Below are 27,781 nucleotides of genomic sequence, written 5' to 3'. Positions count from 1 at the left end.
CTGAAGACATTTAGGTCAGAAAGTGCTGGATGCCTTTTCCCTACCAGCTGGGGGGCTCTGGGAGTGGTGGGGTTGGGATGGAGCTGGGTGACTCTGTGTTAGGGACTATGTGGAGTGTGGTATCAACATAAAGGGATGAGGGCCATGGGAACACCAGTTACCACAACAGTGCCTGGTATTTAGCTACTCACTATGCCTGCAGCATTTCAATACCTGCTTCCAAACACAGGACAGGCCTTGAAGACCATGCAAATCTGTGGCATTCCTCTCCTTGGCAATCCAAGCTTCCTAGCCATTTTGGGAGGAGTTTAAACTGTTGTGATTATTTTAAGCTGCTATTTCTACACAAGCAATGGGAAATGGGAGAGGAAGCCATTCTCCTGGAGCAGAGCTGTATCACATATGCTTTCTGCAATAAGCCTTTGCTCCCACTCCACCCTCGGAATCTGGGATGCAGCTCACTTTAAACTTAGCTCAGGTTCACCCAGCACAGCTGGCAGATGATTACAGCCGGTGTGAAACATTTTGTCTACGCCAGAAGCGTGGTCTGGCATGCAACTGGTCTCTTGTAACCCACCCAGCACAGCACTTGTGTTCCACAGCAAGTTGGAGGTGTCCTCTTTCCACCTGGATTTGTGTGGCATGCACAGCTCTGACCATCACACCGCTGCTGTTTATGTTTTGTTTTCTAACAGGTAAGATCCTGGGAGGGCAATTACGAACACATACATACATGTACTCAATTTCCATGTCTGTAGTTACCTGGAGGCCACTTTGCCTCTTGCCAGCCAAGGACAAAACACACACTGGCAAGTGATGCAACTCACTGCATGACAAATGCTACAGGGTAGCCTTGCCCAGCAAACTCCTCCCAAAAATCCCCGTTCTGGGGTAGGGCCACACTGCAATGCTTTCCTAGCACTTCTGGGGAAAATCCGCCTCCACAGAGACACAGCTACCCCCACAGCCTGTCCTTCTGGGAACTCCTGACAGGCACAGTACTCCACCGCCCTTTCCACTGAGCAGGGACCCTACTGAAGCCTGTCAGCTGGGCAGTCAGATACCATTTTGCTGCAGAAGGGATGCAGAGCTGTGCTGCCAGGCCTTCAGGAGCCACACACATCATCACACTGCTCTGCCAAGCAATGCCCTCCCGTCTCTGCACACCCCTCCCCAACACGTCTGTTCAGATGCAGACTCTCTGTGCCAACGTCTCCTCTCAGCTCTGCCACCAGAGCTTTCAAAAGGGTCTGCTTAGCCCTGTTTTGCTGCAAAAGACCAACAAGCATTAAAAAAAACCCCACTTTGGTTTATTTTAACTAGAAGCAGTTCCAAATGCCATGGGGCCAGGCAGCATGCTTTGCAACCCAACTCTTCCCCTGCCTCTCTGGCAGTCCTCACCCCTCAGAAGGGATCTGTTTCACCAAAACTTCCTCCAAAGATTAAACACAACCAATAACAAAGAATATAAAGCCCAAATGGCCAAATCCCATCTGCCACAGAGTCTAAATGTGACTGCAAGGAACAGGCTAAGGTGGGGCTGGCAGGGGTTCTCACCAAGCACAGGGCCGTGTGTGCTGACAGAGGGGAGATGGGGCCCTACATCTCTGCAATAACTGTAAAACTGCCCCCATGAAACATCCCCCCTGTTAAATGTCAGCCAGCTGCCTTGCAAGTGTGGCTGAAGGTGCTACACAAGCACTGCTGAGGTAAATGAAAAAAGAACCCATAAAGCAGCGGTAGATAATTTTTGAAGACTGTTGATTGTGGTTAAAAATGAGTTTCATAATCACATGGGAGAGTTATGGCAGAGAATAGCACAGAACTTTGATCATGTCTTTAAAAATAAATAATCTGAATTGGTTAAATAAAATCCAGGCACGAGAAGACAATTTACTGACTATGAATTGCTAAAAGCCATGGGATTAGTCAAAGATAAGTCTCATTTACCAAACGTGTTTAACAGAACTAAAGTACTTGCAGAAGATTGTTTTGTGATACGCTAATTGTGTATTTTATTTTGAAAATTGAATATGGAGATGTTATTAAGAAATAAGAACAGCCCACAATAGGAACTGTCAGCTCTGCCAAGTGCAACTAAAATAGGTTCCCCCTTCTGTTCTTCAAACAGTTGTTTGCAATATGAACCAATCTGAGCTTTACTCAAGGGGGTTTTTTTCTGAAGTCCAAAGCAGGGAAGTAAATCTCAGCTCTCGCCTGGACGAGACTCAAGACATGCACCAGCTCAACCAGCTTATCTGGTTTCACGGAGCAAATCCCAGTGCAAAAGCCTGGCCTGTGCAATTAGGTGAAGCATTCTGGTGGGTTGGGAAGCAGTGGGAGGTGGGGCCCAACTCCTTACCATTGTCACTGCTGACTTGCTGGGTGAGCCTGGACACACGACAGGGACAAGGGAGCTCTGAGGGACTGTTTTCCACTCAATTATTTGTCCTGCTCAGTTCAATCATGCTCTTGGCAGCACCTATGCCAGTGGAGAGCCTGCCTTGGCTGCAACAGGGAGGTAGGACTGCAGCAGCCATGGGCTGCATTAACCTCAGCTTCATTTCATTGCCAAAGCTGGCAAAGGTAGGACTTCAAAAACTGAATAACCCCTTGTACATTTTCTGTGAGTAGGCTGAGCCTCAGAAGAAGGACAAAGCAAGCCAGCTACCAGCCCAGAGATGTCAGAAACATCTTTCCTTACCCAACACTCAGGCGCAGACACAATTTTTCCTGCTACTTAGTGCTCCTTTCCTCTGCCATGACTCCCATTGTGGCCACAGCACAGGGAAGCAGCAAGCACCAAGCAGCAGGAACAGAGCTGGCGGAGCTGGAGGGCAGCACACATAGAGCACAAGTTCATACTGCAGTTGCTCACAGGAAAGCAATACCAAGACCATAACACAACCAGGAACCAAAATAAAATACATTTAAGTAACACAGAAGATTTGTACTCCTGCTCTGCACACATATAAGAACAGCAGGAAAAGAAACAACTGGCACGTGCAATCCCTTACAGAAATCAAGCTCCTCATGATCTGCAGGCCTGGAAGTTTAAGTGGCTGAGCACTTCATTCAGGTGACAGACAGCCCCTTTTAGTCTTCATCAGCAGATATCCAGAAAGCTAACTCACAGACATAAAGCAAATCTACTTAGGGAATAAATGTCTAAATAAATATGAGAGATGGGATGCTGATCTTTTAATGTTCCTCTGCAGGGTAAATAAAATTATGGGGTTTTTTCACTTCAATTCATTTATGCTATTTGTTTATTACTGCATGATGAAAAGGCTCAGCATGCCTACAGCTCACTGGGTCTTGCCTCTGTCCTGGAGCAAGAAGTTGCCCAGCTAAGCTGAGCACTACAGAGAGGGCAGGTGGGCACACAGAGCCATGGGACACAGATAACCCAGGGTTGCACCAGCATTTACCTGAAGTGGTTTTGGTGGAGGAAGAGGGCAATTACTGCAACAGAGACTAAAACACTGGAGCAGGCTGAAGGAGCGTGGTGTCGCACAGCAAGTTCACCGTATTCAAGTCTGAGAGAGACAAACAGCCTTTCTCTTAGTTATGTCCCATCTGCCACCTTCATTTGGCCATTAAAACCATTTTTAATATGATAAAATGGGTAATACTGCCTAACTAATGAACGTCGAATTATCGGCGTAAATGTGCCAACATTTATTTATTTATTTGCCTCACCGAGAACATGTTCTCTTCTGTTTGGTTTTCTACTTTAATGACTACAATTTATCATACTAACTAGGTCTTCCAGTTTGCTGAGTTTTGTTTCAAGTTCTGCTTTTTTGCTGAGACATCTGCAAGGGGGCAGATGTAGGTAAGAGAAGTAATAAAACTAATAAAAAAGCGATAGTAGCTGTCACCAAAAAAGCACAGGTGACCAAACCACTTCCATTTTCTGAACAGGGCCTTTCCTTCTTGTTCTCATTTGATAATTTTACTCTCTTCTTTCCACCAATATTTCACGCTGCTTATGGCAGCCCTCTGTGAGGAATGCTAATTCCTTAATGTCCAAGTAATTTGTTTTCCCTACCTCCTAGCAGGCAGCGTGAGAAGGAAGAAAAGCCGAAGCGGAAGGACTGTCTGTGATGAATTTGAGCCATGCACGATGGCCCAGTCAGGGGTTTCAGGAGGCATCTGAAACTGCAGAGATGCCCCAAGCAGAGCAGGGATCCTGCCCTCACAGGAGGAGGATCTGCCACCTGTCCAGCACGTCGGGGAACGCTGGTCCAGCTGCACCAAGGCTGTATCTATTTCAGAGCAAAAGCATATGTGTTTTTCCCACCTGTCACAACTGTGAAATGTACGGATAGCATTTACTTCCGAGGCATTCGTCACTCAAATTAACAGGCAATCTGTTAGTCTGAGTGCAATTAGCACCCCAAACTTTACTCCAGACATGTCTGGTAGCTGAATTTTGCTTGCAGATCTTTCAGCAGCCTGGTGTACACTTAGAGTAAATATATGCCAATGTATGGAGTGGCAAGGCTGTGGAATTCCCAACAAATTCAATGTGAAGCAAAGCTAAACACACTGCTGGAGAGCTGGCTTTGCCTTTGCTAGAAACTGTGGTGGAAAGTTCACAGTTTTACAGACTGGAATTGAGCACTCAGCTCACCCGAGACCCAGCAAACAGAATGAGTGAGAGTAACCCGACCAGCTGGGGCTGCCTCCCACCGCCTCTTCCGGCTGCCGGATTTAAACTCCACCGCTCCTGCCACGTGAACATGCCACTTACACACAGACAGGCATCCTGGAACATGACATCAGCATTTTTCAGAGGTACAGGCAAGCAACATGAGCAATGTAAACCCTTATCTGTGTCATGGAGAGTACAATCACAGCACAGACTGCAACCATGCTGCCACGGGCTGCCTTTTCTACCCTGGCCCTCAGACCTACCTTCTGTATTACAGCCACATCATCTGCAGCATCCTCAGATGCCCACCTGGATCATGCCTTTAGGGGGATATTTCTTTAAACATAAAGAATGTGAAATGCCAAATAACGATGGGCTTAAGTTCTTTGAACTCGGTGTGCACCCTTCTATCTTGTCCTTGCCAGCATGGCAACAGGGAATCTGCAAACCACACTGAAACGTTCCTTCACAAATCCAAAATTTGATGTAAAGAGGACTGAGGGAATGCACAACCCAGGCTCCCCAGAAGCAATACAGCCTTCATCTACCACAGACTTCCCTGGATGCAGGAGATTCAGTTAGGCTCATAGCTCCAGTCTCATAGCTGAAGAAGGTTTTATGTTCATTCAGCAATCACTTTTTTCCTTTTTCTTAAATGCTCCACAAACATTGCCCAGAGTTCTTCCCTTAGTATATCAATCAGTCCATATCTAGCATTTTATTAAGATTAGCTTCTCCAGACCTCCAGTGCTTATCTGCATGATTCTCTGACCTTCCTAAACCCCACTTAACCTGCCCTGTACCTGCTGGCAACACAAAGTGGGAGACCTGCAAGGCGTCACCTTCCAGTGTCTCGGCTTTCTCCCCCACATCCTGGATAAATCTACATGACTCACACTCAGAGCACCTGTCACAGCAATGACATTGTGCTTGTTCTCTGCACATCCCTGACATTTTATCATCCTCTTGCATCACAATGGAGCTGGTGGGAGAGATGCCTGGTCTTTTCCAGCCCAGCACCCATCGCTGCTCCCTCAAACACAGAAGCAGAGGGAAGGAGAACAGCAGCCTGCTTACCCTTAGGAAGGAGAGGTCTCTGTTGTGCTCGATGCTGGTGATCTCCAGGTTGCCCATCACTACCTCGCAGTTCTCATAGTACTTGCGCAGGGCCCGGTACTGCTGCTCCAGGTCAGAGAGGGAGCTCAGCTTGTTCTCGGTGCCGGCACACACTGCAAGAAACCACAGCACAGTCAGGCCAGTGTGGAAGAGAGGCACTGGAGCACAGAAGGAAATAGTCTGTACACAGTGATACAGGGAGTTGCTGCAAAAATCTGTAATGATTCACAGGACTGGGTCACACAAGTCACACTTGAATACCAGCAGTAGAGATAGGAAGGTAGAAATACAGCCCGTGATCATCTCAGCAATTTAAACACCTCTCACCAAATGGGCTGAAGTACTGGTATTTACCACCAAATGCAGAAAGGCTGAAAAGGCAAAAATGCAGGAAAAAGGCCAAGCAGGTTGCCCCCAGCACCTAAAGGGTCAAACCCATGCCTCAGTAAACCCCTACCAGTTCTGCCAGTGACAGAATCAGACACTGGGCAGAGGCACTCCCATCAAGGGCTGAAGGACAAGGCTGGAGAGACCTGTGTATCCAAGCTGACCTGGGCAATTCAACATTTGCACTATTCTGAACAGTATTTTGGACAAGTCAAGAGAAACCTGAGCAGAAGACTTATACCCAACATTGTTTTCCCCATCACTTTCCTCAAGACCCCAGCTCTTCTCAGTTGCTTTATGCAATTAAATAGGAGAAAAACAACAGCAAAAACCACACTGTCTTTCCACAAGTCCCCAGGCTGAATGCACAGTGGAGATATGCCAGGAAACACCATCCTAATACAGGTTTCAAAGTACACCCTTTAATATTACACTGCTCTGTTCTACATTTTGAAGCCCAGTTCAAAGCCACCACAGAATCCCAGTCTATCAGCCTGCCGGGCATCATGCAATGACCAAAAAAAAAAAGAGAAAAACAAACACAGAAGCAGCATTTTACACAATCAGCTTTTCACACATTGCTTAGCCTGCCAGGACAGCAATGCTGCTTAAATGGTCAAGTGTGGGGCTGGGCTGGTTTTGGTTTGTCTTTTTCAATGCACTTACTTTTCCTCTTAATCAACAGCTTGTGGGTTGTTCTTATCTGTGAGCAAATTAATCTGGGTATATCTAAACTTCTGAAATGGGCATTATATTATGCAAAACAGGAGCCTGACAAGAATGGCATTTCTGGAGTCATTCCTACTTCTGGGTCAGATCAATACAAACAAAACTCTCCACGACTGGAGGCATAATCAGTAAAACTGGCTAAAACTTACTCTTTTGAATGATGCAGGTTCTTTTTATAAATACCAAAAGTAATTAGGTTTCAGAGTACTACAATTATTGACTGTTTACTTACGATACCCCCCCCCCTTTTTTTTTCCTCAATAGAAATGGGAACAATTCTCATCTCTGTTCCCTCTGTGGTCTATTTGCTCTTGTGCCAGGGCATTTGAGCTTTCAGCAGCCTCTTGGCAAAGGGCTTCAGGAGGCAGCCAGGAGCCTATGACCTGCTCAAAGTTTACTCCCAAGGAAACTCCCTCTGCCCCAGAAATGGCAGCAGAAATCTGTTGCTGCTGCACCATGACTCCCACAGGGAGGGCAGGCACGGGCTGGTTTCATTGCAAACCATTCATAGGGTGAAGGGCTGATCACATCATTTTTGGATTGTGTTTCCAGGGGCTTAAGAGCACGGACCAAAGCTGAACAGGCACTGCAAGGCCTGCTTCTCCAAATACACACTGGGTCTACCACCCACCATAGGAAACGCTGGATTATTATTTCTTTCTATGACCTGGTAAAAGTAAAATTAAAAAAAAAAAATTTCTTGCTACAGTAAAAAACTTGAAATATTTGATGTATGTTCATTATACTGTGTTGAAGAAAAGCAAAACTGCTTGGTTTGCTCAGGTTTTAAAATAGAAACTACTGCCTCATTTTGAGGCTTAACTTAAAAGCATGAACATTCCAATTTTTAAATTTTCCAGTAAAACCTTACCACTTAGAGTAAATCATACCTAAACAAGACTTTATTCACAATATTTTTAACAGCTATTTTGGGAGATTCCCAAGATGGAAAGACATGGTCATACTGGGACCTCACTGGTAGCTCTGGTGGACTGGGAACACGTGGAAGGATTAACCACTGCAACTAGGAGATGGCACATCTTTCTTTTTGAATTACAAAGCCCCGTCCTAGGTCATGTATAGAGTTTTACTCAGAAAAACCTCGAGCTCTGCCCCACAAATGTCACCCTTCAGGGAGACACATGCCTGTGCCTGCCAGGACACCTAAAAATTCTTGCTTACCAATTACAAAATGGGTTTGTGTGTTTCTTCCTTAAATATAGCAGTATCTGTTACAAGACTGATCATATTTCCAGCCAGGTAAGTATTATTCTGTCTTATGGCTCCCAAGGACTAATAAATACCTTCCATTCCATTTTGCAATCCGTGCAAAGGACCAACACAAGTCAGAAAACAATTCCTGCAGCTCAGCTAATAAAGCTATGTACTGCAACACTGACATTCCACATTGCACGCCCATTAAACGCTTCCTGAAAGCTAATGCAGCCACTTGTTTGCTGTGAGGAGGCAGGAACACCTGGAGCCTGTTCTTGCAAGAGGATTCGGCAGGGGTGAAGCCAGCCCAGATGTCAGCCGGGGCTATGAGCTTCATTTGACTGAGATTAATTTTGTACAGTCGAACCACTCCAGTAACTACTCCCAGTTTTTGATATGGCTAGTAATCAATTCTTTTGGATAAAAAAAAAAAAACCCTTTAAAGCGAATTTAGAATAAATCATGCTGATCCCTTAAATTTATCTCATAGCAATTCCAAGTGCTTAATGTCTGTCTTTAAAAGAGAAGTTTCCTCTGATCCTCTGTTACACAGAACATCTTCTTGTTGCAGCTCACACCTGGGCCTTTGCTGCCTGCCTGATCCATGCCAAAAGATCAGTGCAACTCAGGTCCTGCCAGCCTGCTCTGCCACAAAATTTGGGAAACCAGGGAAAGTGACCGTCCAGCATTAATTCTCCCAACCCATTGCATGGCCTTGGTCTGGCTTTTGTAGCTCTGTGCTGACCAGAATGGTAATCTTCACTCAACAACAACAAAAAATTGGTCACAGATTGCCTCAAATCAAGTCACATACCAAAAGTGATTATCCTACATCAACTGAGCAGCGCAGAAGTGCACATTTTGTTCCATCAGTACCCAACCAGCAGTGCAAGTTGATGCAGAAACAGAACTCAGAGCAGGAGAGAGCTATGACCTGCACAACAAGCTGAAGTCACAAAGCAAATGTGGGTATAATAATGGATCATTAATAATCCATTATTACAGTAAGTCATTAATCTCTCTGTCTCAGCTTTGCAATGTATACTTTTGATGCACCTAATCATTATACCACATTCAAAATACAAAAGAGGAAACTATGCCAGTATGTAAGAAAAGCAGGTTAGGTCCTTCATCACTTGCAGGAGGAAGGGCTGGGATGGTTTCTCCCATCCTTCACAGAGAATCCCTTAAAACAGAGAGATGATATATTCTCTTGACAGGTTTCTTAAGGCAAATAACAACTAAAAGGGTAAAAAGGCATTCCTGCCATGAGAGAGAAATGCTGCTGCCATGGACAATCACAAAGGTGCTCCTGTTGGCCCACTGATGCCAGGGAGCCAAACCTGGGAGGAACACAGGCCAGAAAGCAGGCTGTGAATGGGTACTTAACAAGTTTTATGCCCTATTTTGAGCCATATGAGGCAATCCCCAGCTGCTCCAGGGCAGAAATAATTGTTTTGGGTCTGATTTGCCAAGGTAGTTAAAAAGCACTAAAGTAACTGTGTGTGAAGTGGGAGCTGAGCAGGAGTCACACAAGATTCCCAGTACTTCTGTCCCTGAGCTCAACACAGAGCAGGAACATATCCCACTCACCTCCTGCTCCTCTCCTGGAACAGCAACAGGCATCTATGTGTTGTAGCAGCTCTTTAAAATTAAGTGCCAAAATAATATGTATTCACAGGGATGTTCCAGCTGTATACACGCATAAACACAAGCACAACAAAATGTATTTCCTTGTCACGCCATGCAAAACCACCATAATCTGTATTTCATGAACCTTCTTCAAAGCGTTGTATATTGTTAGATGTGTTGTTTTATACAGCCCCAGAAACAGATGAGCAGCAAAAAACCCAAGATTGTGTGCTTTAACTGTTCCTGCAGCAGAACCTCTGCTGATTAATAAAAAATAGTCATTCCCTGTCTCTAACACAAGGCAAAGAGTAGCAGCCTAAGATGTGCCTCCAGTCTGAAGCTGCTCTCGTTGTTGAGCATCTCTGGTCATGAACTCTCTGCCTTGCTCAGGGGAGGCCTTACAGGGGCATCTCCATGAGGGAAACCCTCCAGTGCTCTATCGATGCACACCCAGGAAAATCAGACTTCCCCTACATTTTGCCCACGTTTGTGGGGGAAGCTCCAGTCTGACCTGATTTACTGACATACCACGAACCCCTCAAACCCATCTCTCCACCTAAACGTGCTTGGCCATTCCTGCTCTTTCCACATTCTGACATCAAACCTCACAGAGTGTTCATGTGCAGAGTCACCCGCCACTAATGCTATCCCAAAGCTCAAGGACATGCCTCTTCCATCTGAGAAGTCCCAAACCAGAACTGACAGCAACAAGACAGTGGTCACTTCTCACCTACACCCCAGTCATGGGGGATTTTGGGTGGGTGCTGGAGCAGAGCACTGCTTGGCCATCATAAAAGTGGATTTCAGGCATTACTCACACATTCACACTTCACATTCAGTTGTTTACTTATTACCAGCTACCTAAAGTGACAGTTTCAGCTCCTAATGGCCCCAATTACAACAGTAATAATCGTCTGTATTGAAATAAATTTGTTTTTCATCAATATTCATGCACATGACTTGGAAATTAATTTCCCATTGACATTTTTTCATAAAATAGACAAATCATTCAAACACCCACTGAAAGGTGGAAAATAATGGAGACATTTAAAAATGTCCGTTAGATTCTGCTTTTTAGCCCATTATTTTGCTCTGCTCTGTTGATGATAAATCCATACATTAAATTAAGAAATCACACTTGCCTCCATCTAGTTCTCCTTCTTCTAATACTAACGGATTTTACAATCCTCCCACCTCAACTTTTGGAAGGAGATAAACTTGTTTCATTTCTTATTCAACCCCTTTCCAGATCAGCCTACATCTGGAGTACGAAGAAGAGTGGAATCCATTATCTCCACTACGGTCACCCCCACCTGAAATCCCAGTGTCACACTCCTCTCCCAAAGCACACTCAAAGAAGCAGTGATGAGGCATCCTCCTCACTACCTCCAAGGGAGTTATCTCAAGCATCTGGATATATTTTCCTTTGAATCATAAAACATTTACTATTATTTCTTTGGCCAGGATGCAAGAGAGCAGTGCATTTGCCCTGCACCAGCCTCTGCCTGAAGGCAGCACAACCTCCCTTTGTCAATCAGTTTGTCAAGTGCGCCAAAAACACAAAGGAGGCTCAAATTCTTGGACTCGCTGGCTTCAGGAATGGCTTTATAAAAAGACAATCACACGTTCCTTCACCCCAGAAAAGATGAGCCCCAAACCAGTCATCATCTCTTTCTAACACATTCTGCTCCTGTACTTCCCACTTAATTAGCTGTGTTTTTACAGACAGCACCATTATCAGGGTTTCTTGAAAGGCAGCTAACAGAACTGTTTATTAATAATTGCAAACACTCGTGGCAATTTGTTAAGACCCCCAGACGGGGGGAATACTCAAGCCCCTTAAGGAACAACTAATTACCAGCAACGCCACGGTAATCCCCATTCACTTCTTTCTGCTTCACGCTCCCAGCAACAGCCTGGGCACCCTGTCATGTAGGCACACAGGAAGGGGAAACACACTTTTAATCCTTTCATTATTATTTTACAGTTCTCCTTGAATGAGCTGCAAAAGCCCTGAATTTTCTTGCAATTAGGCACGTCCTAATGAAGCAAGGGCTGTCTGCACTTACAGTCTTGCAGATGTTTCCCCTGAGAAGGCAAAACACTCCTGAAGGTCACCAGCCGTTTTCCTGTAAACCCAGTGGTTTGGGAGAGTGCTTTAGAATTGGAAGCTTTCTTTCCCTAGGTGGGAGACTGTAATGAAGGAGAGCATAATTTTCTCTGTACTCCTAATTAAAAGCTCAGCTGGCACAAGTGTTTTCCTTCCGCAAGGTCTGCTCTACACTAGAAAATTATCATCCCATTTGAATCCAGTTGCATGCAATCAACCTGACTGCCATGAACCCCTGGACAGCCACATGGCCACAAGAAGAGCTCAGCACGGCCACCCAGCTGTTGCCCAGCCCATCAGGATGTCACTGGGATGAGGTGACACAGTACAGGCTGCTCCATGGCAGCACCACTACAGTTTTAATCCCTTTTACCTGCATGCAAAATTCCAAAGGGCCCAGAAACACAATCCTGGGAGTGCTATTATAGCGTCATAAAATAACTTGGGTTGGAAGGGACCTTAAAGATCCCCCTTAAAGTTCCACCTTCCATGACATGGGCAGGGACACCTTCCACTAAACCAGGTTGCTCCAACCCTCATCCAGCCTTGAACCCTGCCAGGGATAGGGCAGCCACAGCTTCTCTGGGCCTTACCACCCTCACAGTGAAAAATTTCTTCCTAACTTTTTAGCTGTAATATTAGTTATTTTTATTTTCAAGTTAAGCTCTCCACACCTACTACATTAAGTCAAATTTTAAAAATTAACTATCATTTTCATGCAGACTTTCATTCACAATACTAGAAGAGCACTCAAACACTTCCCCCACAGCCTTTCTTCTCCATGGCATGGAGAAGTGGTCCCTGGGGTGGATAGTACCAGCGACCAAAAGCATTAATTTCCTGAAATTTGGTCACTAAAATCTCAAATATCATTTCATATGCCATTGTAAAAGCTTTCCAGCACTTCCAGAAAAGTTGCAAGGATGTGTGTTACCAGCATGGTCCCACTTCCAAGAGAGGCTGATCATATGCCACCTACACACGGAAGCTCATTCCCAATTTTATGAACAGAAACAGCTGGGCACAGTAGAGACTGACAGCAATTGCGACTCCATCAAGAAGGATTAGCTATGTGTGATAACACTTTCCCAAGCTGATGGAACCCTCTCCTTGTGCCAAACTCCAAAATCCCTTTGGTAGATGCTACACAGCATATTTCACTCATGTGCCTTCCTGTTCATACCAACCAAAAAACACCATCAAAATGTCAACCAGATTTAGACAGTGACATTTCAAGGGTATTTGCTTGTACTGACCATGTCAAGCCATCATCACCAGCTTGTTTTATGCCAGTATTTCCAGCATCGTTTCTCTTTTAGTTGTGTCACCTCTATATTACGGTACAGCAGCTGGAGAGGACAAAATAGGAATGATGTTGTGCAGGACCTGTATCACACAGCTACCACTAAAAAAGGGCAGAAATTAATACAAGAAGTTTTACCAATGGTTCTTCCCCCTCAAGCCTTGGTACCAAATTTTTTTCTCTGTGTACTTCTTCACTTTTTCTCCCTACTCTTCATGAACACACACACACACACACACACTCCTCCTTTCCCCATTTTGTTCTATTTGAGGGTAAATAGTCGCTTCTTAACTATAATGTAGGTACTGGACTTGACAAGCAATTAAAGCAAACAATTTCCACTCATCTAACTTTGCCAAATTAGTCATCTACCATCTGCTCTATCATCTGGCTCTCCTTGAGGCCTTGCTGTGAATCTGGAAGCACTCACTCTGACAAGGAGGCAACAGATAAGCCTCCAAGCTGGTGGGGAATCTGAGGGATGGAGGCGACATGGGGGTGACACGTGGCACCATGCTGCTGACCGCCACCCCCACCGGGATGGCTTTGAGGAGATGCTTGTGGCTCCAGTGGTCAAATTGGCAAATTACCAGCACACATGTTGTGATAGGAAAACATTTAAAATCAAAATATTTCTTCTACAGCCACTTACGCAGTGGGGTAGCTTAGGAAGACTGTGGGATTTTCATACCAGACACAAAAAATAACTTAGTTTACTGAAATATCTTCAGCATTTGTAAGCTACTTCCCAGTGAAGTACACAACCCAAACAAGCAATTAGCAGACACTATCCAAGGAAGATTTAGTGGTCTCTGCTCCCAGCACCTGGCTTAGCTCAGGTAAGGCCGCATTTTGAGACAACAAAATCGTTTTCAAGCAGCTCTGAAATACAACACTGGTCTCCTCTGCTCTCCAGCTTCTGAGCACTGGCAGGACCTTCTCCTTTTACCAAGCTTCCATTTTGGGCTCCTAACTGGGCCTCAAAGTACAAGTGAAGTATCACCAGCATTCCTTTTCCAGCTGACCTACACTTCCTCCACAAAGAAATCAACTCCAGAGTACAAGTTGGTCCACACAAACATTGCTGCTCTGAACCGTCATGCAGAGGAATCACCCTCCCTGTTCCTGCTGAAGAACATTACAAACTGTTCCTGCACTAGTCACACACTTGAGTGCAGCACCCAAGATTAAGTGTGTGATTAACTCTTAATGACACAAACCAAAATTCTTCCCTACAGCACCAAAGTACAGACCATCACCAACACCTTCTAAGACTAATAAGCCTGCAGATAAATGACCTTAATTCAAGGCCACATGTTCTTCCAAGTGCAAAGCTGAAGGCCCAAGAGCATCCCAATATTGCTCTCCCTGCTTTCCAGTCCTCGCTCTTCTCAAGACCTGCACCAGTGCAGCAGCAGTGCAGCCTGTTTCCCTCTATCACTGCACCACAGTGTATCCTGGCTCCCTACCAGAGCAAAGTGGCCGAAGTCTCTACAGGTCCCAGCAGTGAGAAGGATCTGGGTTGTTTTTTCAATACCAGGGGAAGGACTGGAGGGAAGATGATGGAGCACAAACCCACAAGCACCAGGGGAACACAGGGGAACTGGGCACTTGGTCTGGTTTTTTGTACATGTGCCTTCAATGAAAATCAATTTGGCAAGGGATGCCAGTAACATCTGCTGTGAGGTTGGACCAAAATCATCTCCCAGCTCCCAAACCAGGCTGCTTTGCTGGGACACAAAGGGCTCTTTCACCCTGGCAGGGCTCTCCAGGGTGCTCAGCTGGCACACAGCACTGCCCTGGCGCTGCGGTGGTGGCCATGCTCCCCGGCAGCTCCTGCTGCTCCGCTGGGACTCACACAGCTCCCGACAGCCGCAGGCCTCCGCCTGTCTGCCTCCCTCCCCGCTTCTCCCTTCCCCAGAGGGCCCCCAAATACCGCAAGCACTCACTCAACTTAAATGCATTTTAATTAACATTGTGCAAACACGCGGAGTTTGTGCGTGCACAGGGGAGCGCGTTCGTTCAGCTTCCGCCTGGTTCTCAGCCTGGGGAATCCGGTGGGAGCGCCGGCAGCCGCTGCGATGGGAATGGGATTGCAGCCCTCGCTGCCTGTACGATATTGAAAATATATTGGCAAGATGCTCACAAGCCCTCAGATCCTCCTTACTAGTATCTAAGCATTGTTTATGTAAGAGATGCAGCTCAGAGCGGGTAGGTGGGACAGGTGCTTCTATGTCTCTGCTGTAACTGCGGGTAATTAGTCACCACTAAAGCACACAGCAAGAGGCGCCTCATTACAGCTTAAGCACAAGCCACTTGTGACATGTAAAAGGTATTTCCCCAAGATCTCCCACAGAAATCGTTCTCGCATTACATTAGTAATTATCACATAACCCAAATAGCACCTAATAAAATGATTAAAGTAACTGTGAAATTTCAACACCTAAAGAAAAGGACTGCTTTGGTGAGAACAGCCTTCCCAAATTCTGGCAGCCCGACAAGGCAAAACTGCAGGGAGACTTAAACAGTCCCTGGAAAAACACTTGGGAATTAAAGAAAACCAGTATCTCATGGGACACACCTGAAACGGCCAAGCCATGGTTTGGGTGTCCCCATTAACAGGCAAGAACAGATCCAACACTTTGGAGCTGTTTTGCCCAAGTGCTTCAAGGTGACTGTGCAATGCAGGAGAACGTGATGACAGAAATACCCTATTTTAGCCAATATACACACATCTATTAAGTTGAGACTGAATTGAGTTTATTTTTCATTAATGAAAATAACAGGTTCTCAAGCAACACGATAACCTTGTCAAGCAGGCAGGAGAACCCCGCTCACGTAAGACAGCTGAAATGGTAATTACTTAGACTTGGAAGTACTGCAGATAAGGGGAATGGCATTGCAGTTGGAGGGAAAGGCAGGGGCCGTGGTGAGGCTGTCTGGACCCCCAGGTAGACACCACACCTTGTCTGGAGCCAAAATATGCTGGGCTAGGAACAGAGACCACATCCTGGTGTCTGTAGGGGTCATATATGTTACGGCCATCAAGCCAAAGAATTAATGTGCTCTGTTACACAAGACATCCTTACACCAAAGGTTCTATTTGCCTAACTGCCCACGGCTGCACTAAGTAATAAACCCCATATGTTTTATTAAAACAGGTGCTTTCAGATAGCAGTTTACAGGCAGGAAAAACAAACTTTCAGTAAATAAAGTCTAGGCAAGAATCTTTTTTCCCCTCTGTATGCTGTGCATAAGAACATGCAGCCCAGTGTGAGGGCAGCATCTTCTGCACAGCCCATCCCTGGTGTGCTGATAACCTCACTGTACATGAGCAGAATATTCAGGGCAAACTCTGCAGCACTGAAGCTTCTGCCTGTTTTACCTGGGAGGGGAGGACTGTGTGTTTGCATTTGAGGAGCTTCTCAGTGTGTCTCACCAATTCTTTAAAAATGAGCGAGGCAGCAGCTGAAATCAAGTCGGGCTTGTCCCTCTTCACACAATTCCTCCTGAGCCTTTGTAAATGGTTTTGCTTCCCAAGGCTGGAGGGAGCATGGGCCACGCTGCACCTCAAATGCAGTTACTGTGCAGTTGAATCTCGCAAAGCAACTTCAACATCTCTAATTGCTTCCTTCACCCAACCTATTGCTGCACTGCACCAACCTAAGGCGTATTTGTTTGTTATTTTTAGTTACATATACTTTCAGAAATTATCTCAATAGCCGAGTTCTAACTAACCATCCTTAGAATCAGGTATTATAAATTCTTTACAGAACAGTTCGTTCAAATATACTCCCTGTTAATACTTGCTGCTATTTCTGTTGGGCTTTTAAAAATGCACTCCATATATCTTTTATAAACGTTTGGGTTCATTCCTGCCTCCCCACCCCAGAGACTGCCCTTAAACTTCTGTCCATTGATTGTGACGGTATCAATTTGTAAAGGTCAACAGAAAGCTGCTCTGACAGCTGAACTCAGAAAGCAATTTTTAAATGAGCTGTTTCTCTTCCTCTACAAAGCAAGATGCCAACAAAATCAAAACCCAAGGTCTTTATTTCACAGGTCTGACCAGTGGCTTTGATAGGCTTTGGATCCCTGATGGCCATTGAACACTCCTTGGAAATATGAGCTTGTTTGAGGGTCTTAATAAAATTGCAACATCTGGAATAGCAGGTTTACAAAGAGAAAGGGAAGAAAAAGTAAAAGGTTTCTTGAAAGAACAACATTAATTTGCTGCTTCTCTGAAAGCCTCTGCAGACTCTGGATAACAGAGCTCCAGGGACTGCCACACAAACATCACCACTCTATGGGTTTGGCCTCATGCATTCTTTTATCATACATGAATAACTTACATTTTGCACCAAAAAAACCCACAACCAGCTGGCCAGTCAAGAAACAGACTATGCCAACTTATTTTGACGCTTGCTTTTGATTTCTTTTGAGAGAACAGGTTATTTTCTTTGGGATTGGGATCAAAAGCCTCTTCAAAAGGCATCTGCCCTTTCCCCCATGCCATAGTTTACTGAATATCTCAAATTCATAACCGCTTAAAGGAGGGCTGTGCAATTTATGACACTGTTATACATGAAGAAAACCTGCCGTAAATCAAAGAAATCAGTTATATAAATGAGCATAAAAGTGCAGGGAAATGTCACAAGATAGCAATAAAGTATCTTCCAAATGGTAAATCCCAGGAGCAGAAGCACCATTAGTTTAGAATCCTCCACTCAGCAACAGCAAGACTAGTTTATCACTGGAGCCACAAATACAGCAGTCCTGGGAGGAAGTTATTAAGCACAGGGTGAGGGGGGTTTACCCTGCAAACAGCCATAACGCCTCTCATTGACTTCCCAGGTCCCAGCCCAGGCTGCTATCTGAGATTTGGCCATTTTTCTGCAAACACTACCAGCAGAAGAACAGACATGTAAAAGCAAAATGCCAAGGAATTTGTTGGGATGAGAGAAATGCAATGCCTTATAAAACTCAGCAGCTGCCCCCAGAAAAGTGGTGGCAGCACCAGGAAGATCCGTGGACAGATTAAAGCTTCCATTCCGTGGCACATGGAGACGATGCCAGGAGAAAATCTCTCTGAACTAAGCATGGGGCAGAAGACTCCCACCCCACCCACCTGTGATGATTCTCCCAGGGATTCCCTTTCCACCCTGCTTGCTCCAGCAAGGCTTTAAGTGAGCAATCTGGAGCAACCACCAGACTGTGCCCTTGGGCTTATTTCTAAGGTCTGCACACAAGCTATTCCCCATCCTTTTGGACTTGGAGAAGTCCCAAGACTATTCCTGCCCTCTTAAGTGGACATTTATATGCACCTTTATCCTGCACAGGGTAACCATTAGCTCACTGTTAAAATAACACCCTGCAGTGATTGCCAAAATCATCTGTTTTCTGGTTCTTAATCCAAGCCAAGGGAGACAAAAAGAGAAGACACAACAGAGGGCAGGCTGCTTTTGTTTGGAGACATGGATGACACGTTCCCACAGACCAAAAGCAGCTTGATATTGCTGCCTCTCACACCAAGATGACAGCATGTCTGCCCAAAGTCCTCCTCACCTGACTTTATTTTCACAAGCAAACATGGAAGAAGGCAGATGAATGCCAGGTGCCTCACTGCTCCTCCCTGGGCAGAGAGCAACAGGCACGCTCCTCAGCAGCCTCACTGAGAAGAAAAGCCAGAAAGCAATTTTCCCAACACAGGCCCTCTGTGAGGAGGCTGCTCCCAGGGTCCCCACTTCATTAATCCCTTCCTCTCACTCGCTCCACTCCACGAACCGGTTCAGCTGAACCTGGGAAAAGAGAGGGGGGAGCACAGGGCACCTGCCATGTGATTCCTGGCCAAACCTTGTGCCGGGGGCTCTGGGCAAGGCCTTGTGCTTAAGTGATGCAGGAGCACGTGCGGCCGGAGCGGCTCCGCGCAAATTCGCCCGCTGCAATTCGTCCTTGGAGCTGCCTGGCTGTGACAGGGAAATGGCAGCCAAGGTCAGCAGAGCTCGTCTCATGGTAACGAGCCTGAGCTGGTGGCCCCATCCTTAAAAACACCCAGACCCTCCCCAAAAGCATCTCACAGGGTGCAGAGACATTCCCAGGAGCAGGGCTCCCTTGTTCTTCCCCCACAATACTGTGCTTACTAAATGCCTTCACTTTTTATTACACCCACAGAAAGCACAATCCAGCTTGGACTGCTAGGAACAGCTTAATTAATAACAATTAGCTGCAGCACAATTGTGATTCAGGTGGCGTTTTGGAGCATGAAGGAGAAACTTGACACTTCTGCTTGTGTGCACGGACATAAGAAATTCCAGGCCAAGTTAATGGAAACTGAGCGGCTGAACAATGCCAAAATTCAAATGTACTGTAAAATTACTAAATTATTTCAATGTCACAGGAAGGCGTCGCACTACTTCCAGGATTATTAGCCCTTGGAGAGTTTTAATAATATTTGGTCAAACACCTCAGGAGCACATCACTGGGATATTATAAAACCACTGAGATAATACAAAATCCTTTCATATTTTAGGAAAGGGTGGGGTGGAAATCCCTGTTTACAAAAGACAGGAGGCGACAGCCTCGAAAAGCTGGGTGCCAGCTCCGTGCTTCCTGAGGCCACCTGGTCCCTGCCTGGTGGCGGATGCCTCAGAGGGGGCCTGGCTGTCCCCTCCTTGTCAAGGAGAAGGGGAAGGACACTTTATGAAATTGCTGTTGTCTAAAGTGGTCGAAACACCTGCCAGTCACGGCAGGTTTATTGGCCACGCTCCCCGCAAGGGGGGCTGCATCTGAGTGCCTCCGCCTTAATTAGTGTCACCGCAGTCAGATGCAATTTATGTTTAAATAGACATGGGTAATAAGAAGACAGTCAAAGTGACTACTTTCAAACAACAGCAAAAAGGTGCAGGCTTCAAATCTTTCTGCTGGAAATCAAGAGAAACTCTTAGCTGGAGAATGAATTGACCTGCTAAAAACAGAGTCTTTGCAAGGCTGGCATCGTCTTAGTAAAAAAAGCAAACAAAGCACAAAGTGACTGTACAGGATCATGTTTCGAGAGCATGAAAAAGCACAGAAATGTGCACCCAGTGTGCTAAATGTGAACATATGAGGGCATTTGTGCAAGGCAAGTTAGGCAGCCCATGACGCTTGGTGTGAAAACTGCACACACATGTTGATGTTGATTTTCACAAGGTTTCTTGTGGCTTTGCAGGAAGCCATCACCTTGATCTCAGGAAAATAAATGTCCTGTATGGACCAGCAAAGTACACGTATTTTCTGGCAAAAAAAGAACATATCACAGCCATGTTGCAGGCAGAGGGATTCCAGGTGGTAATGCCTGGCCCCTGGAGGGAGTATGTTTGGAAATTGTTCTGATACACATGTGATGCAGCTAGAAAACCAAGTGTTTCAGACAACTTACCAACAATAAAACAGGCATTTTCTTAACTAGGTAGACCAAGAATATGTGAGTGAACACTGGAAATGAAAGCAAGCGGCTCCTGCCCCTAAGACTTGCCACAAATCCTGCCTGAGCAGAGCCCCACCTCCCAGAGGAAAATCATATGCTCAGTAACGTACGCCTTCCTCATCATTTACAAAATCTAAGCCATATTGTTGTAAAAATGTGTCTGAAAGTATGAAAACTGTTCCAGGGCTTCTGGCAGAGCCTGCAGATACATGGGCCAAAAATCTGCTTCCCAGCAGCACAAGTCCACCCTGCTCGTCCCCAGCATCACCATCCAGAGAAACGGAGAATGCACGGCTGCCTCAATGCCACTGGTGCTAATGTTCAGCAGCCAAGGAAATAGAGATCACCACATCATGAGCTTGCCAGCTTATCTTCACACCTGCTTTTGTCAGGTGCAGCTAGAGCACGACACTGGACTTATTTTCTCTTAGGCCTCTGCAAGATCCCTCAACTTGACCTCGACAGATTCCCATCAAACTTACATTTGACAAATTTGGCATAATTAAGAGAACTGGTTGGATATAAGTCTCTTTTCCACTGGTGGTGCTGCATGAGAGAAAACAGTGTTTGATGAACAGCATTGGGTCCTATTGTGTTACCTACATCAGGCTGAAAGGCATGTGGCTCTCCATATCCACAGGTCATTTGGACTCAGTGAAAGCTAAGAAAACCTCTCAAGCACACCTCAAACTCAAACCACAGCCTTCTGTGAACATACTACTTGTCTGCAGTCATTAATGCAGGTAATAATCCTTAAGAAAAGCACCACTTTTGGTTTAGCTGCCTTGGTTGTCCTCACTCATGTTCCTTCCCTAGGGAGGTACGGTTGGGCTTGAACTCAAAACGAATTGCTCCTGTAGATTTGGCTCTGCATGGCCCCACTCCTCCTGAAAGGTGGCAGAAATCCCCCAATACACACCCCACCCACCACGCTCTGCAGATTTGCCACTGGGGAATTATAAGCCCTTGCTGCAATTAATGGTTCTCTGTGACCCTTGTCTCTAGATGAAAGGAGGCAAACCTCTTCCACTGGCTTTGGAGATAGTAGCAGCACCACCCAGAAGAATACAGGGCCTGTAAAACTCACCTGAGTGTGGTACCCCAGTCTGGGGGTGCAGAGGATGTACCCACCTCGGGGAATGGGATACTCCTTCCCTGCTTCAGCAGGAAACACCTCCCTAAGTCACACACAGTGCCATGTTGAATCCCTCCTCTCCCTCTCCTCTCTGCACCTACTGGTGCTGCATGATTAATATCACATCAAATTTGTCTTTGTACACTATCCCACCAATCTTTCTTTGTGTAATGTTCGTTTTACACCAGGTGACAGTTTTAGTGATTCTTCCTTTATTTGCATGTCCCCTTGAAGAAGCTTCATTTCTCCTTCTAATCAAGTCATTAATTTTCAAGAAAATCGTTCCCACCCTGAGATGGCTGGATTCTAATTTGTTTCTGTCACACAAATGACAAGTATCACCTCATTGTCATGCTGTGATGTACCTCCATATACCTGTATTTGAGTAGGAAAAGCACCAAAATTATTTTTCCACAGCCACAACTGCTTTTCTCTGTGGCAGTTTGATTCTATCATGAGCCTTCCTTCAGGTACTTTGTAGAATATTATACAACTACTTGCTTTTTATTTCAAAACACATCTTGTTTGTAATTTCCTTGTAATGGGAGAAGTAGAAATGATGGTGCCAAAATTACTTTCTTTTTTATCTTCTTTGCATCCTGTTTACCAACAGAGCTGACCACCTGGGATGCCAGTGCACACTCCCCTGCTGTCAGGTTGATGCTTCTTTCCAAAAGTTCCTTCCATTATGCTGTCAGCACATGGATTTTCACATAAAAAAAGCTGAATGCATCATGGTAAAAACAGAGTTTATGCAATCTGAAATCACACCAGGCAGCTCCTCTTTTTCCTAGTGCTCTTCCAATTACACCCCTTGCTTTTCCTAGATCTCTTTTTCTTGGATCCCAAACTGCCCCCACTAATTCTGGGCCACCAGCCAGGAGAATCACGAAATGCTTTTAGGAAAGGTCACCTGTCGTGTGGCTGTAAGGGACGATGGACGACCCCACAGTTTGCAACTCGCACCTGCCTTTTTTTATCAAAACACCAAAACTACTGACTACATCTCAGCACTTGCACATCTCAGTCTTGAGTGTACCAGGAATATTTGGCAGAAAACAAAGGCTGAGAGCCAGAATTGTGGCCACTGGACAATCCTTACTCTCATGTCCATGAAACTTGCTTCCAACAAAGAGCACTCTGCGACCAATGAGGCTGCCTAACCACAAACAGGGGCTTTTCCAGAGGAAAGATCTTCCTGATTTGCAGGGTATCTGTGATTTTCTTCTGCCATTTAATATAAGGCACTAACTTCATATTAAAATCAAAAAGCTGGCTTCTTATAGATTTTTAAGAACACTGATTGAATTCTTTCTCATCTCATGCTACTTCTCCTTGAGGAAATGTACTTGAGCCTCAGAACTACTCCTGAAATCATATTTGGAAAAAAGCTGGGGCTGCAACTCCTTCACTAGCTATTCCCAGCACACAGGATATTAGATATTAACAAATTTCAGTCCAACATAATTGAATAAATAAAATCTTTCTCTTAAAGACAGATTGCTTTTGTTTCATTAAAGCATCAAGGTTGTACACAGACCTTTGAGGATTGTCCTGTCTTTTTGATTTCCTTTCTGTTGTGCTTACTGTACCACCTGGTGGAGAACACCACCAAAAGTGATGGGAAAACAGAAATATAATTATTCATAGAGGAACAGAAGACGTTGCAAGCATTTCTTTTCTTATTAATGACAGTTCAGTAAATAATTTCTGCTGATGGGCCTGGATTACCTGGTTATATATTCACATGACACCCCAAGTTCACATGGTAATACTGAGCACAGCACCTCAGGGAGAGGATTATTCAACAGGGAAGTAGCCTGGTCCTTGCCCTCAAGGTTTTCCCTGGCAATGCTTCTCCTTCCTTATCTGTCCTTCTCCCTTATAACCTTTCCTTCTGCCCCTGCTCTCCCAGAAGTGCCTCAGCAGCAGGTTCATCCCTGCAGCCACATCCCCTCACTCACACCTCTCCCCTCTTGGGAGCCAAACCACCCAGGTTAGGTGAGAGAAGCCTGCAAACAACAGCACCTGAGCCAATAGACGCCACCCCCTGTGGGGTGGGAGCACCCTTCCAGCAGCCCCCTTCCTTTGCTGGGCTAATTGCAGGGCTGGCAGGAGCAAGGGCTCCCATTCAGCAAATTCCAGAAGCACCTCTGCAAGTGTTCAGGTCTCAGGTAAGAGGAGTGAACTGTGACTGAAAGGAATGATTTTGTGCAATATCATCTCCCTTCCTCTCCCCTCTTACAGGCTGTTGCCGAGTTGTGTGCAAACACTGGTCACATTTTTCCAACCTTGTAATTGCAAAAATCAATGAAATTCTCAACCATAAAAAGGCAAATTAGCAGAGGGGTTCCCCAACACATTTCATTGTTGCTGAAAACATCAGAATAGATAAAATGAATCACTGCATTTGGGCAGCATTTCAAAGCCCAACTTCAGGGAAGAAATTAATTAAATACCTATTTTAACCTCAGAATTAAACTGCCAACAGAAGTTGTGGTTTGCATTTCCATTGCGAAATTCTCCAAATGCATTTCAGTGTTTGATTTGAGAGGCAATGCAAGAGATGTAAAGCATGTGTGCAGGGGGAAAGCATGTGTACTTTTTCATCATCCTGAAATAAAATCTCTGCAAGTGACAGCTCAAAGAAAGACAAGAACCTATTTCTAGATCTGGAGGTAATGCCATTATTTGTAAAAGTTTGGTTGGACTTGGAAAAAAAAGCAAATGTATGAACTTAGGGAAATTTTTTTTTCCCAGCTACAGAAAAATAGCTACATCTCTTATAAAGTCTTATATATATATATATATATATATATATATAGAGTAAGATATATACATAAAGTAAGAAATAACATGAAGCAATATCAAGCAACACTACCCGGCAAAAATTCAGATTCATTTTGTTTGATGAATTTATCTTGTTGGGCCCCAGACAAAAAAAAAAACCGTTTTCATTCAGTTCTAATTTACTCAGCCAGGCTCCTGATGTTACAGACATGCAGCAAACTCGACACAAATAAATCACCTTGCAAAGAGCAGACCTGGAGCACACAACAGACCTTAAGCCTTTGCTCTGGTGTAAAAGCAAACAGGAAGAGAGATTTCCACGTTTTGCATTTCATAAAAAAGAAGCTTAACTGAAAACTCAGGCATCTTCTCTTTCTTTCCCATCAGCTATTGCTTGATCACTTGATTCTGAAGGAATCTATAGCTTAGGGGAAAGCACCCCTTGGCAACACTTTTTTTTTATTTTGGGTGTCTTTTGGGTGTAACAGTATCTGTCAATTTTGCCTTCAGTCTTCAGGTATGTGGCTCCAGATCACTGTGACCTTCTGCTGTGTGGTAGAGCAGCTTCACTGTCTGCCCAGGGATGGATGTGAGAAGCCAGCACCTCACCTGGGGCCAAATTTTGTGCTGCATTCAAGCTCACACTTGACCCCCCACCGCTCAAATTCACCTCTGCCTCTGGAGCAACATTGGTGAAATCCCAATTTCGAGTGCCTTGAATTCAAGGGGTCTCAAAAATACTAGAGAAGAGAGAAAGCTCCTGCAAAGGGGAGACTCACAGATCCAAAATCATCACCTGGGAAAGAGTTCACAGATAACTGGGATTCTCAATACCAGATAACCAAAGATGTGGGATGTGCCAAAACAAGGCGGAAAATAAAAGCCAGTGGAGGAACACATTATGATAAAGCAAAATGGCAACATGGTTTTAAGGTCAGGAAGGCATAAGGCACCACAAGTCTAAAACAAGAGCATTTTCAGCACTGCTTTTGAAGTCTTTAATTCAGAGGCCTGGCAATCAGTAAGAGCAACAGGGTTTCTCTTTGTGTTTTAAACAACATCAACTAAATTAACCTCTCTGTAAGAATTCACACCTAATTTTAAAACTTCCGAGCCTTTCTCCATGTACTTAAGGACCAGGCAGGCATTTAATCACTGCCTGGATTTCAGGTAGTGCAAAGAGCTGAGTTCCACAGATGGAAGCATTGCTTACCTGGAAATACATTTTGACATGAAGCACACCAAAATACAGATTTTTAATCCTATATTTAAAGTATCTGCTTCACAGGGTCAGATCTTAAGAGAGTTATACAGGTATAAATGTTTTCCAAATGTGATGGAAAATCTCAGCAAAAGAAAGACCTCTAAGAGAATCTGGGTGTTTTAACACATTCCTGAAATGGAAAAAAAAAAAAAAAACCAGAACAGCCTTACAACATTAAGTCTTACTCCCTTTTAGGAAAGCAACAGAATTAAGTGAATTCCTGGAAATATCCACTTACTGAAACTAGTGAAAAACCCAAAAAGATCCAAAATGTATCCCTCAGTAAAAATCCTCCTTGAATAAAAACCATAGCATCTTGTGTTCAGGTCTGTAAGACATTTCTTGGGGATTAATGTTAGGTTTTGCTTTGTGTTGTGTCAGTTCCCTGCTGTATATCGTATGCACAGCATTGCTGCAAACATCAGATAAGTAGGATCCCCCCTATTTTATTTTAACTTCAGTTTGCCTGGTAAGTGGATAGAATAAGCAGTTTTTCCTCCACTGAGGATAATAATAAGAATACAAAAGTTTTCATCTTTGCTTGTGTCTGCATTTATGGTGTTTTACTTGCTTTTGGGATCGCACAGCAGTAACACTGCCTGAGATGAAGTTGCAAGTCCTTTGTTGTGGGTCATGATTGATTTTTAACTCCACCACCTTCCAAATTCTCACGCCCTAAAGCCACAGCTTTTATGTTTTTCTCTCTTCCTCAGTAGAAGTCGTCTGGGGGAGAGAGTAAGGACTGGATTGAGATTGATCATCCTCTCAGTGGCATTTGAAGATTCAAGCTGTGCCTTATCACCAGGCACAGCAGGGAGGATGCAGCAGCAGCAGCTTTGCAGACGTCAGCGGGGGCTACCTGTTCAGCTATTGAGCTTCCAAGGGGCTTAAATGGCTTCTGAGCACCACTCATTAGCAGAGCAAGTGCCCTCCACCGAAGTCCCTCTGGAGTCAAATAAAACTAACAACTCAAGGAGAGATGATGTAGCAGCACTTGCTAACTCTCACCTGTTTAGGAGGGCATGTGAAAAGGAAAAGAACAGACAATTGCAACTGCTTTATTGCTCAGACAAGGTTATCAAAATGATTTGGGGATACTGACGATGCAAAGATGCTGGTTTTGACTTTAAAGGAAGACTGGACACCAAATATGCTCAAATAAGGTAATAAGCTTTTCAAAACTTGCTCCCAAACTGAAAGTGCACATTATTTTCTCTGTTTCCAACTGAGGAAGAAAAGATCTTTTTCATGTAGTTAGGAATGGGCAGTGCCTGAAGCTGAATTGTCTGCTCGACTGGGTCATACACCTAGACCCCAAGTCACACAGAGATGAGCTTCCCTTATCAGACACTGCTGAGAGTCTAAGGGGAGATGGGCTGACAACAATATATAATACAAAGTGCACAAAAACTTTCTACTACCAGTTTGCTTCACATTATTTCCTCATAAATCACAGCTCCCACTGCCTGTCCTGTAACTTCATTAAGCAAAAGGCTCTATCTAGTTGGCAGATGTCCACTGTGAACTGCCAGAGCCAGGGTTCCAATGCTAGTCTTGAATAAACTGTACATCTCCCATCTCTCCTGGACTTTAAAACAAAATGCTCCCGCACCGTTTATAGGCAAGGATACAGTTTACAGTCAGCAACAATAATTCCACAGCCTCCAAGTCAGAGACACGAGAAAACAGTATCTCACTCATCTCTGCATCAAGGACAGAAGTCAATTTGTTTTGGAACAGCATGTATTTTCATTTTGGGAATGTAACAAAGGTGAGCACCCTTGAACCATAGTGAACAAACCCCTTCCATTTTGAAATTCAGATTCAGACAAAAACCAAAGTGCAAGATTGCTGTATCTTCTGAATGATCCTGAAGTTCACACATACTTCATAAGAGTAGGAATATCTCAGCCTGTGGCTCCTTGAGCTGGTACCTTGGTGAAAGAGAGTAGACACTAGGCACTAAAGCTATAGA

The 27,781-nt window shown here is 44.8% G+C and overlaps 1 protein-coding gene across 5 annotated transcripts in view; it reads right to left on the bottom strand.

The window, feature by feature from the left end:
- The window catches only part of ERBB4 (erb-b2 receptor tyrosine kinase 4), a 580,318-nt gene that overhangs the window by 351,498 nt on the left and 201,039 nt on the right, over nt 1-27,781 (bottom strand). For all 5 annotated transcript variants that reach the window (XM_032114089.1, XM_032114092.1, XM_032114088.1 and 2 more), the window contains exon 2: nt 5,738-5,889. In XM_032114089.1, coding sequence (XP_031969980.1) covers nt 5,738-5,889 — 152 coding nt within the window. The remainder of the gene's footprint in view (nt 1-5,737; nt 5,890-27,781) is intronic.

Source organism: Corvus moneduloides, chromosome 7 (genome assembly GCF_009650955.1).
Source record: "Corvus moneduloides isolate bCorMon1 chromosome 7, bCorMon1.pri, whole genome shotgun sequence".
Taxonomy (NCBI): domain Eukaryota; kingdom Metazoa; phylum Chordata; class Aves; order Passeriformes; family Corvidae; genus Corvus; species Corvus moneduloides.
Note: the sequence above shows the minus strand (reverse complement) of the source record. Positions and strands in the feature narration are given on the sequence as shown.